Source organism: Bombina bombina, chromosome 2 (genome assembly GCF_027579735.1).
Source record: "Bombina bombina isolate aBomBom1 chromosome 2, aBomBom1.pri, whole genome shotgun sequence".
Lineage (NCBI taxonomy): Eukaryota > Metazoa > Chordata > Amphibia > Anura > Bombinatoridae > Bombina > Bombina bombina.
The window spans coordinates 108,269,419-108,282,573 of NC_069500.1; the positions used below are offsets into that span (position 1 = coordinate 108,269,419).

The 13,155-nt window shown below is 37.6% G+C and overlaps 1 protein-coding gene across 1 annotated transcript in view; it reads right to left on the bottom strand.

The window, feature by feature from the left end:
* The window catches only part of CPLANE1 (ciliogenesis and planar polarity effector complex subunit 1), a 319,607-nt gene that overhangs the window by 198,419 nt on the left and 108,033 nt on the right, over positions 1–13,155 (bottom strand). Inside the window, exon 26 of the mRNA XM_053699673.1 lies at positions 4,302–4,410. Coding sequence (XP_053555648.1) covers positions 4,302–4,410 — 109 coding nt within the window. The remainder of the gene's footprint in view (positions 1–4,301; positions 4,411–13,155) is intronic.

Here is a 13,155-nt window from a genome sequence, read left to right on the forward strand (position 1 = left end):
CAATGTCCGCCACCCGCTTGGGTATAGGAAAAGCTTCGGGGGGCCCCGGGACCTCTAGGAACTTGTCCATTTTACATAATTTCTCTGGAATGACCAAATTCTCACAATCATCCAGAGTAGATAACACCTCCTTAAGCAGGGCGCGGAGATGTTCCAATTTAAATTTAAATGTAATCACATCAGGTTCAGCTTGTTGAGAAATTTTCCCTGAATCTGAAATTTCTCCCTCAGACAAAACCTCCCTGGCCCCCTCAGACTGGTGTCGGGGCACTTCAGAACCAATATCATCAGCGTCCTCATGCTCTTCAGTATTTTCTAAAACAGAGCAGTCGCGCTTTCGCTGATAAGTGGGCATTTTGGCTAAAATGTTTTTGATAGAATTATCCATTACAGCCGTTAATTGTTGCATAGTAAGGAGTATTGGCGCACTAGATGTACTAGGGGCCTCCTGTGTGGGCAAGACTGGTGTAGACGAAGGAGGGGATGATGCAGTACCATGCTTACTCCCCTCACTTGAGGAATCATCTTGGGCATCATTTTCTCTAAATTTTGTGTCACATAAATCACATCTATTTAAATGAGAAGGAACCTTGGCTTCCCCACATACAGAACACAGTCTATCTGGTAGTTCAGACATGTTAAACAGGCATAAACTTGATAACAAAGTACAAAAAACGTTTTAAAATAAAACTGTTACTGTCACTTTAAATTTTAAACTGAACACACTTTATTACTGCAAATGTGAAAAAGTATGAAGGAATTGTTCAAAATTCACCAAAATTTCACCACAGTGTCTTAAAGCCTTAAAAGTATTGCACACCAAATTTGAAAGTTTTAACCCTTAAAATAACGGAACCGGAGCCGTTTTTATATTTAACCCCTTTACAGTCCCTGGTATCTGCTTTGCTGAGACCCAACCAAGCCCAAAGGGGAATACAATACCAAATGACGCCTTCAGAAAGTCTTTTCTATGTATCAGAGCTCCTCACACATGCATCTGCATGTCATGCTTCCCAAAAACAAGTGCGCAATAGAGGCGCGAAAATGAGGCTCTGCCTATGATTAGGGAAAGCCCCTAGAGAATAAGGTGTCCAATACAGTGCCTGCCGGTTATTTTACATAATTCCCAAGAATAAAATAATTCCTCAAAGCTATGAAGTATAAAATATGCTTATATATCAATCGTTTTAGCCCAGAAAATGTCTACAGTCTTAAAAGCCCTTGTGAAGCCCTTTTTTTCTTAATGTAATAAAAATGGCTTACCGGATCCCATAGGGAAAATGACAGCTTCCAGCATTACATCGTCTTGTTAGAAATGTGTCATACCTCAAGCAGCAAAAGTCTGCTCACTGTTTCCCCCAACTGAAGTTAATTCCTCTCAACAGTCCTGTGTGGAAACAGCCATCGATTTTAGTAACGGTTGCTAAAATCATTTTCCTCTTACAAACAGAAATCTTCATCTCTTTTCTGTTTCAGAGTAAATAGTACATACCAGCACTATTTTAAAATAACAAACTCTTGATTGAATAATAAAAACTACAGTTAAACACCAAAAAACTCTAAGCCATCTCCGTGGAGATGTTGCCTGTACAACGGCAAAGAGAATGACTGGGGAAGGCGGAGCCTAGGAGGGATCATGTGACCAGCTTTGCTGGGCTCTTTGCCATTTCCTGTTGGGGAAGAGAATATCCCACAAGTAAGGATGACGCCGTGGACCGGACACACCTATGTTGGAGAAAAAAACGATATAAACGTTTTTTAACAGTCACAACAAACTGCCACAGCTCTGCTGTGGCCCTACCTGCCCATACAACGACTTTTGAAGGCACAAAAACCCTTTGTAGAGGTCCTAAGTGTTCAGGGGACTCCTTCAGGGAAGCTGGAAGTCTCAAGCTGCAAAAACTACTGCACGATTTAGGCCTGAAATTAGGCCCCTCCCAACCTGTACTCACAGTGAGAGGGCCATAAAAAACTATCCCTAGGCAAAATCTAGCCAGCCATGTGGAAAAAAACTGGGCCCCAATAAAGTTTTATCACCAATATGTAGAAAAAAAAACGTTTAAACACTACCAGCAAACATTATCTTATTTTCAGTAATGTGAGAAAGCAATAAGAATATTACCTTTTACAGCAAGCATGATACTAGTCGTTATTAAATCACTGTAATCAGGCTTACCTTAAATAAATCCGGTATTAACAGCATTTTCTAGCATATTCATTTCTCTAGAAAAATTTAAACTGCACATACCTCATAGCAGGAGACCCTGCACGCCATTCCCCCAGCTGAAGTTACCTCATCTCTTCAGTTATGTGTGAGAACAGCAATGGATCTTAGTTACAACCTGCTAAGATCATCAAAAACCACAGGCAGACTCTTCTTCAACTTTCTGCCTGAGGCTAAAACAGTACAACTCCGGTACCATCTGAAAATAATAAACTTTTGATTGAAGATAAACTACATAAATTCACCACATCTCTCTAGCTACTTCCTATCTTGTCGAGAGCTGCAAGAGAATGACTGGTAGTGGCAGTTAGGGGAGGAGCTATATAGACAGCTCTGCTGTGGGTGATCCTCTTGCAGCTTCCTGTTGGGAAGGAGAATATCCCACAAGTAATGGATGATCCGTGGACTGGATACACCTTACAAGAGAAACAAGGGTTATAAACAAACAAATTAACTCTGCCCTTAATACCCCACGTGAACACTTGCTACAATACAGGGAGAAAAAAAACATATTGCGTATCCCACTAGTTGTCAAATATAATCCTGCTGTAGAATGAATATGAAAAATCATAAGAGACTTACAGCCACTACTCTTAGAGGATCCCACACTCAAAAAAATCTTTCCAAAACCCCCTATCCTGGCACTCAGACAACCACCCAACCAAAAACATAAACTGGTCCACAGAAAGCTACCCCTTGATAAAAAAAAACACCCAGAATGGAACCAAGCGCTGCAACAAAGCTCTCTGCAAACTATGTCAACACATTTGTGAAAGCAGCACAGCTAATCACAAGAGTAAATCCTATTACATTAAAGGGGCATATTCATGTATATCTGCAAATGTGGTATACATGATACATTACACTGCATGTGAAGTGGGATGTTATATTGAAGAAACAAGCCAAAAACTGCACCTTCGGATGAACTTACACAGACACTCAATCAAAAACCACTGTGAAACAAAATACTGTACCCCTGTTGGTTACTATTTCACCCAATCTGACCACTCCATCCAAAACCTCAAAATCAAGATTCTCAGAGGCAACTTCAAAAACACAATGGAAAGAAAAACCTTTGAAATGAAAATGATAATGCACTTCAACTTGCTAAATTCTGGACTAAATGTGGACATTATCAATATTTTTTTGTAATGTACTTTCATATACTGTAGTCAATTACATTGTATATTCCACACTCTCTATGCATAGGTACGCAGGTAAGCCTATGTCCACACTTTTGTCATTATTATTATTCCCCCTTTTTTTTTTTTTCTCTTTCTCCTTTTTTTGACTATCTTATATTCCCCTGTATACCTAATTTCCAATCTTTATTCATATGGATTCTATGTTGATATATAACTTTATGTCAGTATATGCTTTGTGTATTACCATCTATTTCTGCCTGTTATCTTTTACTGACACTATCTGCCTGTCTCCTAAACCCCCATCCAGATTTTTACGACACCCCCTCCTCCCCCTGCATTCAGACCTCTGTAACACTGTTTTTTTAGCCTGTTTTAAGATATAATCTGTAAATTCCATCAAATTGGTCAGTATTGCTTCAGACTTGAATAAGGAAGATACTCTTCCGAAAGCTTGTCATCTTAAAAATGTATAGTTAGTCCAATAAAAAAGTATCATTGCTCAATGCAATACTCTTGTTATTTTGATATCTAAATCTCTGGACTAACACGGCTACTCCAATCAATATACATATCTAGATTTTAAGTTCCCACGGGAATAGGGCCCTCAATTCCCCCTTTATTTGTCTGTAAAAATGTTGTCTTTTATCGTATTGTTTCTCCATTGTACTGTTATCCTTGTACCCATGGGCAGCGCTGCGGAATCTGTCGGTGCTATAATAATAATATATAAATATATATTTATATATATATATATATATATATATATATACATACACACACACACACACACACACATATATATATATATATATATATATATATATATACACACACACACCATATATTTAAACATACATAGGAATACACAAGCACACAAATAGTTTAATAATAAAAATGCATATTTTTGGAGAAAAAGTTGACTATGCCAGTACCTTTGACTACTGAGTGCCTGAGCCTCTGATGAAGAGCCTGGTATTTCTCCCTTAATGGTACACGGACATCCTCAGGCCGGGGAAAAGCCTTTACTAAAACTTCTGCCACCTACATGAAGCCATTCAAGAACATATGTAAAATAAAGATTTAAGTAATTTAACATTAGTATGTAAACACACCTAGACATGAATATAGACATCCGCACACAATTGGCATCTGCTAAACACATGAAATATAAAAGGCAAAATTAACCCCAGTACTCGTAGTGGTGGATCCACATCCTAGAGACATGGGACATATTACTAGTTGAGCAATGTATTACTAGCAGGACATTTAGGGTTGCCAGGTGTCCGGTATTTGAGCTCTAAGTTGCGTTTTGAATTTTTTTTAAATCCGCGAGTAGAGTCCAGGCCGCATCCAGCTATACCCAACCTACTACCTACCCAGGCCCAGCACGTGTTAAGTTCTAGTACACCGGCACCCCTTCTAGAGTAGCCTGCTAGTGCTACTCTCTCAGCTGGGGGCTGGAACAGGACTACTAGCGTGGGCACAGCCTGCGTCCTGATGTACGCAGTGCATGCCCGCATGAGAATGTCGGACATTACGTGATCACGCGTGACGTCACAACAGCAAGATGACGGACGGGCTGCGCTGTACTGCACATGCTGCTGTATCAATATGAGTTTGAATTCACTCAGTGAGCAGCAAGCAAGAGATTACTTTGCAGCGCCAGCCATTGAATTTGTCTCTTGTTGTCAGTGTGTGAGATGATCACTTGCTACAATTACTTTACAATACAAACAATGAGGTATGTTCTCTCATTTTGTTTAAATAATTGGTATATTTAAATATCACCCACACAATATATATATATATATATATATATATATATATATATATATATATATATGTGTGTGTGTGTGTATATATATATATATATATATATATATATATAAATATATATATATATATACACACACACACACACACTTTGTATATCTTTTTTTTTTGATCTCTCAAGTCTCTAAAATTATTATATTTTACTTATATTATTAAAAAATACTTATATGTTGTCTATGTGTGTGTGTGTATTACATACACACATACATAATGCAATATATAGGTGTGTGCATATATTATATGTGTGCAATATTATATTATATATGTGTGTGTGTGTGTGTGTATAAATTATAAATACATTAAAAAAAATGACTAGCCCCATAGAACGTGATTCATATTGTATATATATATATATATATATATATATATATATATATATATATATATATATATACACACAACAAATATATACAACAGAAGTGAGTACACCCCTGGGCAATATCACTTAAATATCAAATTATTCAAAATTGTATCACCTTTCAATAATTGTTTTATTTCTAAGTTGACAAGTAGAGTATTTTCTATTATAAACAATTAAAAAAAATACTTTAGAAAGATTATATTGTAAATACAGGCCCCAAAGTATAAATTTAATGCAACAAAAGTGAATACACCTGTGGTCACTAACACACAAGTTAGATCACAAACAAAATTGAGTACACCTATGATTTCCAATTAGCCTAATTGCATGAGCATACCAGAACAGTCTAATTTTTTGACCAACAAAAAAATCAGAGCCGCAGTGGCTGTCTTCCTAAAATGACGTCACGGACAGTGCGCTACTTGCACAATCTAGCTCTGAAAAACAGGCAACAGGCAAGTGCTTCAGATTTGCATCAAGGCAAGTGCTTCAGATTTGGCTATCGATAGAAATTGGAGTTTCTGTGACAGCTCAGACAGTGCTAAGGACATTTTATAATGTCAACTTCTATGGACAGCATCCAAGGAAAAAAACCCTTGCTTGCTCTTCGGCACAAAACTTTAAGATTAAACTTGGCTAAACATGAAAAGCCTGATGAATACAGGGAGCACATTATTTGGTAAGATGGCCAAGACCAAGATACAGTTTTTCGGCTCAGATGGGGTGCAGCATGTTTGGTGTGAATCTTGTCCGGATTATTACAGTAAATGCATAGTCCCAACAGTGAATCATGGAGGTGGGAGTGTGACGATATGGGGCTGCATAACTGCAAAAGGTGTTGGGGAGATGACTTTTATAGATGGCGCCATAAATGCCTGCAATATACCAAAATACTGGCTGACAAGATGACTCCCAGTCTCCAGAAGTTTGGCAGAGGACAAATATTCCAGCATGATAACGATCCAAAGCACACTGCCAAAATCACAAAGGAGTTTCTAAAGTAGAAACAAGTGAAAACTATGACCTGGCTAAGTATATCATCTGACTTGAATCCAGAAGAACATCTTTGGGGTATTTTAAAGAGAATGGTAGAGCAAAACAACCCCTCTAGCAAAGAGCAGCTGAAAAAAATAATCTCTGAAGAAGGGCAGAACATCTCTCCAGAAATTTGTACGACACTGGTTTCCTCCACGCCAAGGAAGATTGAGTCTGTCATCAAAAATAAAGGTGAACATTGAAAGTATTGAAAAAAATAATAGATTTTAATGTCAGTAATGAAAGGTGCACTGACTTTTGTTGCATTGATTCCCTGCTTTGGGGTTGGCATTTTTAATATAGTAAATTTAAACTGTTAGTTTTTAATGTTACATAGGAACAAATACCCTCTGTAAAACTTAGACGTAATGCAGTAACTGTTAGGTTATACAATTTTGAATCATTTGACATTTAAGTGATATTGTCCAGTATTTTTTGGAAGGACAGCTGGCAACCCTAGGGACATTGGAGAATCATTTTATTAATATGTATATGAAAGAGAAGCATTAAACATGTTGGTTTTTTGCATGAAAAAATGTTTAGCAAAATCTAATGTAAAACTATCAGGAATAGCACGGGTTGTGTACAACTGGGTCCCAGGACTCTAATGTTCACTAGCTGATATGGACATCTAACAAAGAAAAAGTTAGCACAGGAACATACAGTATATTTAAAAAGGAAGCTGTCTTTCTTTCATGTAAGTGGCAAGAGTCCACGAGCTAGTGACGTATGGGATATACATTCCTACCTGGAGGGTGCAGAGTTTCACAAACCCCAACATGCCTATAAATACACCTCCCACCTCACTCATACTCCAGTTTTACAAACTTTGCCTTCGTTGGAGGATGGTGAAGCAAGTCGTGCTTGATTTCTTCTGTAAAAGGCGCTTCTTAGCATTTTGAAGCCCAGTTCCTCTCAAAGTACAGTGTTTGTCTGAGGGATGTGAAGGTAGTATTTGCCTAATGATGCCATGTTTTCACCTATGGGAAATCTATTCTAAGTCTCTGTAAATTCGGTTGTGGGTATTCATCTGCCACCTCCCTTTAAAGATCGACATTATACTCCTCTACCATTACCTCTGCTGATATGTTTCAGTACTGGTTTGGCTGTCTGCTATATGTGGATAGGTGTCTTAAGGTAAGTATATATATTTTTTTTAAGACACTCTCATTTATGTTTGGCACTTTATATTTTTAAAGTTTTAAATATATATTGCATATATTTGCCATGAGTCAGGTCGATGTTTATTTACCTTTGCAGTCTAACAGTTTCAGTATGGAAAATTATGTTTGGGAGAAATTTTGTATATTTTTTACTTACCTGAGGTTTCAGCTAGTTGTAACTTCGGTCTTGTTTTTTCAAATTTTTGTGGGCAAATTAGACTCGCGATGGCGCAAAATACTTCTATTTATTGCGTCATTTTTGGTGCTAATTGTGTAGTTTTCTGTTAACCTTGTTGCCAAAAGTTTTTTTCTCAGCATTTGTGTCATCTTTGTTAGCGTCATTTTTGGCGCCAAAAATTTTGTTATATGAAGTCTCTCCCTCTTATGCTCTCTGTTTTCATTTGTTACAGAAGGCTATGATATTTGCGTTTGTTTTTCATATAAGCATTGTTTTCCCATTCCTGAAACTGCTATTTTGAGGAAATTAAATATTTTGTTTAAATGTTATTTTTTCTTTTTTGTTACATTTTTCAAGATGTCTCAAACTGATCCTGCCTCTGATGTTACTGTAGGAACCAAGTTGCCTGAAAACAAATTTACCAAAGCTAAGTGTATATGTTGTAAATTGGCTGATCTTCCTTCTTCAGCTCAAGTATGTGGCACTTGTTATGAGAAATTGTTTCATGTTGATAAAGTTTATATAAGTACAAATACATCTACTGTTAAACTTTCACAGTCTAATGTACATGATATTCCTGTAGATATAAAATATTATATTGCTGTAGCCATAGAGAAGGCTATGACTGCTATTCCGCCTTCAAATAAACGTAAAAGGTCTCTTCCTACTTCTCATAATTCTGATGAAGTTTGTATTGACCAACAGCATACTGAAGTATTGTCTGCTGATGAGGACTTCCCTGGCTCAGAGAATCCTACTTCAGACTCTGAAATTGATAAATCTTCCTTTCTTTTTAAGATGGAATATATCCGATCATTGTTAAAGGAAGTATTGTTTACTTTGGGTATTGAGGAATCTAGTCCTCTTGATAACAAGAATAGCAAACGTTTGAATTCTGTTTTTCCTATTCCAGATGCTCTCTCTAATATGATTACTAAGGAATGGTCTAAGCCTGGTACATCTTTTAATCCTTCTTCTAGGTTTAAAAAATGGTATCCTTTACCTGTGTCTAATTTAGAGCTTTGGGAGAAAGTCCCTAAAGTTGATGGCGCTGTTTCTACTCTTGCTAAACGTACTACTATTCCTATGGAAGACAGTACTTCTTTTAAGGATCCCTTAGATAGGAAGATTGAATCTTATCTTAGGAAGGCATATTTACATAATGGCTATATTCTTAGACCGGCTATATCTATAGCTGATGTTGCTGCTGCTTCAACTTTTTGGTTGGACAGTCTAGCACAGCAGTTATTGGATCCTGATTTAACTAGCATTGTTCTTCTACTTCAAAATGCTAATAATTTTATTTGTGATGCTATATTTAATATTATTAAGATTGATATTAAATCTATGTCTTTAGCTGTTCTATCTATAAGAGCTTTATGGCTTAAATCATGAAATGCTGATATGGTGTCTAAATCTATATTACTATCTTTTTTCTTTCAAGGTAATCATTTATTTGGTTCTTAATTAGATTCTATTATCTCCTATCCTGCCTCAAGATAAGAAATCTAAGGGTAAATTTAAAGCTCCCAATAGTTTCAGTTCTTTTCGTCAGTATAAGGAACAAAAAAACACTCCTTCCCCTAAGGCCTCCAATTGGAGTCCATCCACAAATTGGACTAAGTCCAAGCCTTATAAGGCCCTCAATCCAGTTCAACTGGTGGGGGGCAGACAAAAATTATTTCAAGACATTTGGCAGATTCTGTCCAAAATCAGTGGATTCAGGATATTGTTTCTCAGGGGTATCGAATAGGTTTCAGAATAAGACCTCCCATGGGAAGATTATTTCTTTCCCATGTTCCAACAAACCCTGTGAAGGCTCAGACTTTTCTGAAGTGTGTTTCAGATCTAGAGCTTTCAGGGTGATTGTTCCAGTTCCTCTACAGGAACAGAGTTTTTTGTTTTTTTCCCCCCAAATCTGTTCATTGTACCAAAGTAGGAGGATTCATTCAGATCAATTCTGGATCTGAAAACTTTAAATCATTTTGTAAGAGTCCCAACGTTCAAGATGGTGACTATAAGGACTATTCTGCCTTTTGTTCAGCAAGGTCATTCCATGTCCACAATAGACTTACAGGACGCTTATCTTCATATTCCGATTCACCCAGACCACTATCGGTTTCTGAGATTCTCTTTTCTAGACAAGCATTACCAATTTGTCGCTCTTCTATATGGTCTAGTGACAGCTCCAAGAATCTTTTCAAAGGTTCTCGGTGCCCTTCTATCTGTAATCAGAGAGCAGGGTATTGCGGTGTTTCCTTATTTGGACGATATCTTGGTACTAGCTCAATCTTTTCATTTAGCAGAATCTCACACGAAACAACGTGTCGTTTCTTCAAAGACATGGCTGGAGGATCAATTTACAAAAGAGTTTCTTGATTCCTCAGACAAAGGTCACCTTTTTAGGTTTCCAGATAGATTCAGTGTCCATGACTCTTTCTTTGACAGAAAAGACGAATGATGTTAGTGTTAGCTTGTCTAAACCTTCAGTCTCTATCATTTCCTTCAATGGCTATGTGCATGGAAGTTTTAGGTCTCATGATTGCAGCATCAGACACGATCCCCTTTGCTCGTTTTCATATGAGACCTCTTCAGCTTTGCATGTTGCACCAATGGTGCAGGGATTATACACAGATATCACAGTTGATATACTTAAGTCCCAACATTCGACAATCTCTGTCTTGGTGGTTAAACCATCACCTTATTGTTCAAGGGGCCTCCTTTGTTCATCCTTTCTGGACTGTGATCACAACAGATGCAAGTCTTACAGGTTGGGGAGCTGTCTGGGGGTCTATGACAGCACAAGGGGTTTGGGAACCTCAGGAGGCGAAGTTACCAATCAATATTTTAGAACTCTGTGCTATTTTCAGAGTTCTTCAGGCTTGGCCTCTATTGAAGAGATAACTTTATATTCAATTCCAGACAGACAATATCACTACAGTGGCATATGTCAATCATCAAGGGGGGGGACCCGCAGTCCTTCAGCAATGAACAAAGTATCTCTGATACTTTCTTGGGCGGAATCCAACTCTAGTCAAATTTCTGCGATTCATTTCCTAGGAGTAGACAATTGGGAAGCGGATTATCTCAGTCGTCAGACTTTACATCAGGGAGAGTGGTCTCTCCATCCAGATGTGTTTTTTCAATTGGTACAGATGTGAGGTCCCCCAGAAATAGATCTGATGGCCTCGCGTCTGAACAAGAAGCTTCCAAGATATCTTTCCAGGTCCAAGGATCCTCAGGCAGAGATGGTAGATGCTATAGTAGTTCCTTGGTTTTACCAACCTGCTTAAATTTTTTTCACCTCTGGTTCTTGTTTCAAAGGTGATCTCCAAGATTATAATGGAACAATCTTATGTGTTTCTGATAGCTCCAGCTTGGCCTCTCAGGTTTTGGTATGCGGACCTTGTCAAGATGTCATGTTGCCAACCTTGGCCACTTCCTTTAAGGCCAGACCTTCTGTCTCAAGGGCTGTTTTTCCATCAGGATCTCAAATCTCTAAATTTGATGGCATGGAAATTGAACGCTTAGTGCTTAGTCATAGAGGTTTTTCTGACTCAGTAATTAGCACTATGATACAGGCTCGTAAGTCTGTTTCCAGGAAAATGTATCATCGGGTTTGGAAAACCTATATTTCTTGGTGTTCCTCTCATAATTATTTTTGGTATTCTTTCAGAATCCCTAGGATTTTACAGTTTCTCTAGGATGGTTTAGATAAGGGTTTGTCTGCAAATACTTTGAAAGGACAAATTTCTTATTTCATAGAAAGATTGCTAAATTTCCTGATATTCACTATTTTGTTCAGGCTTTGATTCGTATAAAACCTGTTATTAAATCTATTTATCCTGCTTGGAGTCTCAATTTGGTTTTGAAAAATTTGCAGGCTTCTCCTTTGAGCCTATGCATTCTTTTGATATTAAATTACTTTTTTGGAAAGTGTTATTTCTTTTGGCTATCTCTTCTGCTAGAAGAGTTTCTGAGTTGTCTGCTCTCTCTTGTGAGTCTTCTTATCTGATTTTCTATCAAGATAAAGCTGTTTTGCGGACTTCATTTACATTTTTGCCTAAAGTTGTTAATTCTAACAACATCAATATGAAAATTGTTGTTCCTTCTTTATGTCCTTATCCTAAGAATACTCTTGAAAGGTCTTTACATTCTTTGAATGTGGTAAGAGCTTTGAAATATGTTGAGGCTACTAAGGTTTTCAGAAAGACTTCTAGTCTATTTGTTATTTTTTCTGGCTCTAGGAAAGGTCAGAAAGTCTCTGCCATTTCTTTGGCATCTTGGTTGAAACTTTTGATTCACAAAGCTTATTTGGAGGCGGGGCAGTCTCTGCCTCAGAGAATTACAGCTCATTCTACTAGATCAGTTGCCACTTCTTGGGCTTTTAAGAATGAAGCTTTAGTTGATCAAATTTGCAAAGCAGCAACTTGGTCTTTTTTGCATACTTTTACTAAATTTTACCATTTTGATGTGTTTGCTTCTTCGGAAGCAGCCTTTGGTAGAAAGGTTCTTTAGGAAGTTGTCTCGGTTTGATTCTAATGCCTTTTTGATTTGAGTTTTTCTGACATTTTTAAGAAAACTTAATTATTATTTTTTTTATTTAATTTCTCCGTGGATTTAGCCGTTTTTATTCTATCCCTCCCTCTCTAGTGACTTGTGGATTTCCACATCTTGGGTATTATATCCCATACGTCACTAGCTCATGGTCTCTTGCCACTTACATGAAAGAAAACATAATTTATGTAAGAACTTACCTGATAAATTAATTTCTTTCATAGTGGCAGAAGTCCATGAGACCCAACCAATTTTTGTGGCTTTGATTTTTTTTGTATAAAGCACATTATTTTTTCCAGTTCCTCTTTTGTATGGTGGGAGGTGTATTTATAGGCATTTTGAGGTTTGGGAAACTTTGCCCCCTCCAGGTAGGAATGTATATCCCATACGTCACTAGCTCATGGACTCTTGCCACTATGAAAGAAAACAGAATTTATGCTTACCTGATAAATTACTTTCTCCAACGGTGTGTCCGGTCCACGGCGTCATCCTTACTTGTGGGATATTCTCCTCCCCAACAGGAAATGGCAAAGAGTCCCAGCAAAGCTGGCCATATAGTCCCTCCTAGGCTCCGCCCACCCCAGTCATTCGACCGACGGACAGGAGGAAATATATATAGGAGAAACCATATGGTACCGTGGTGACTGTAGTTAGAGAAA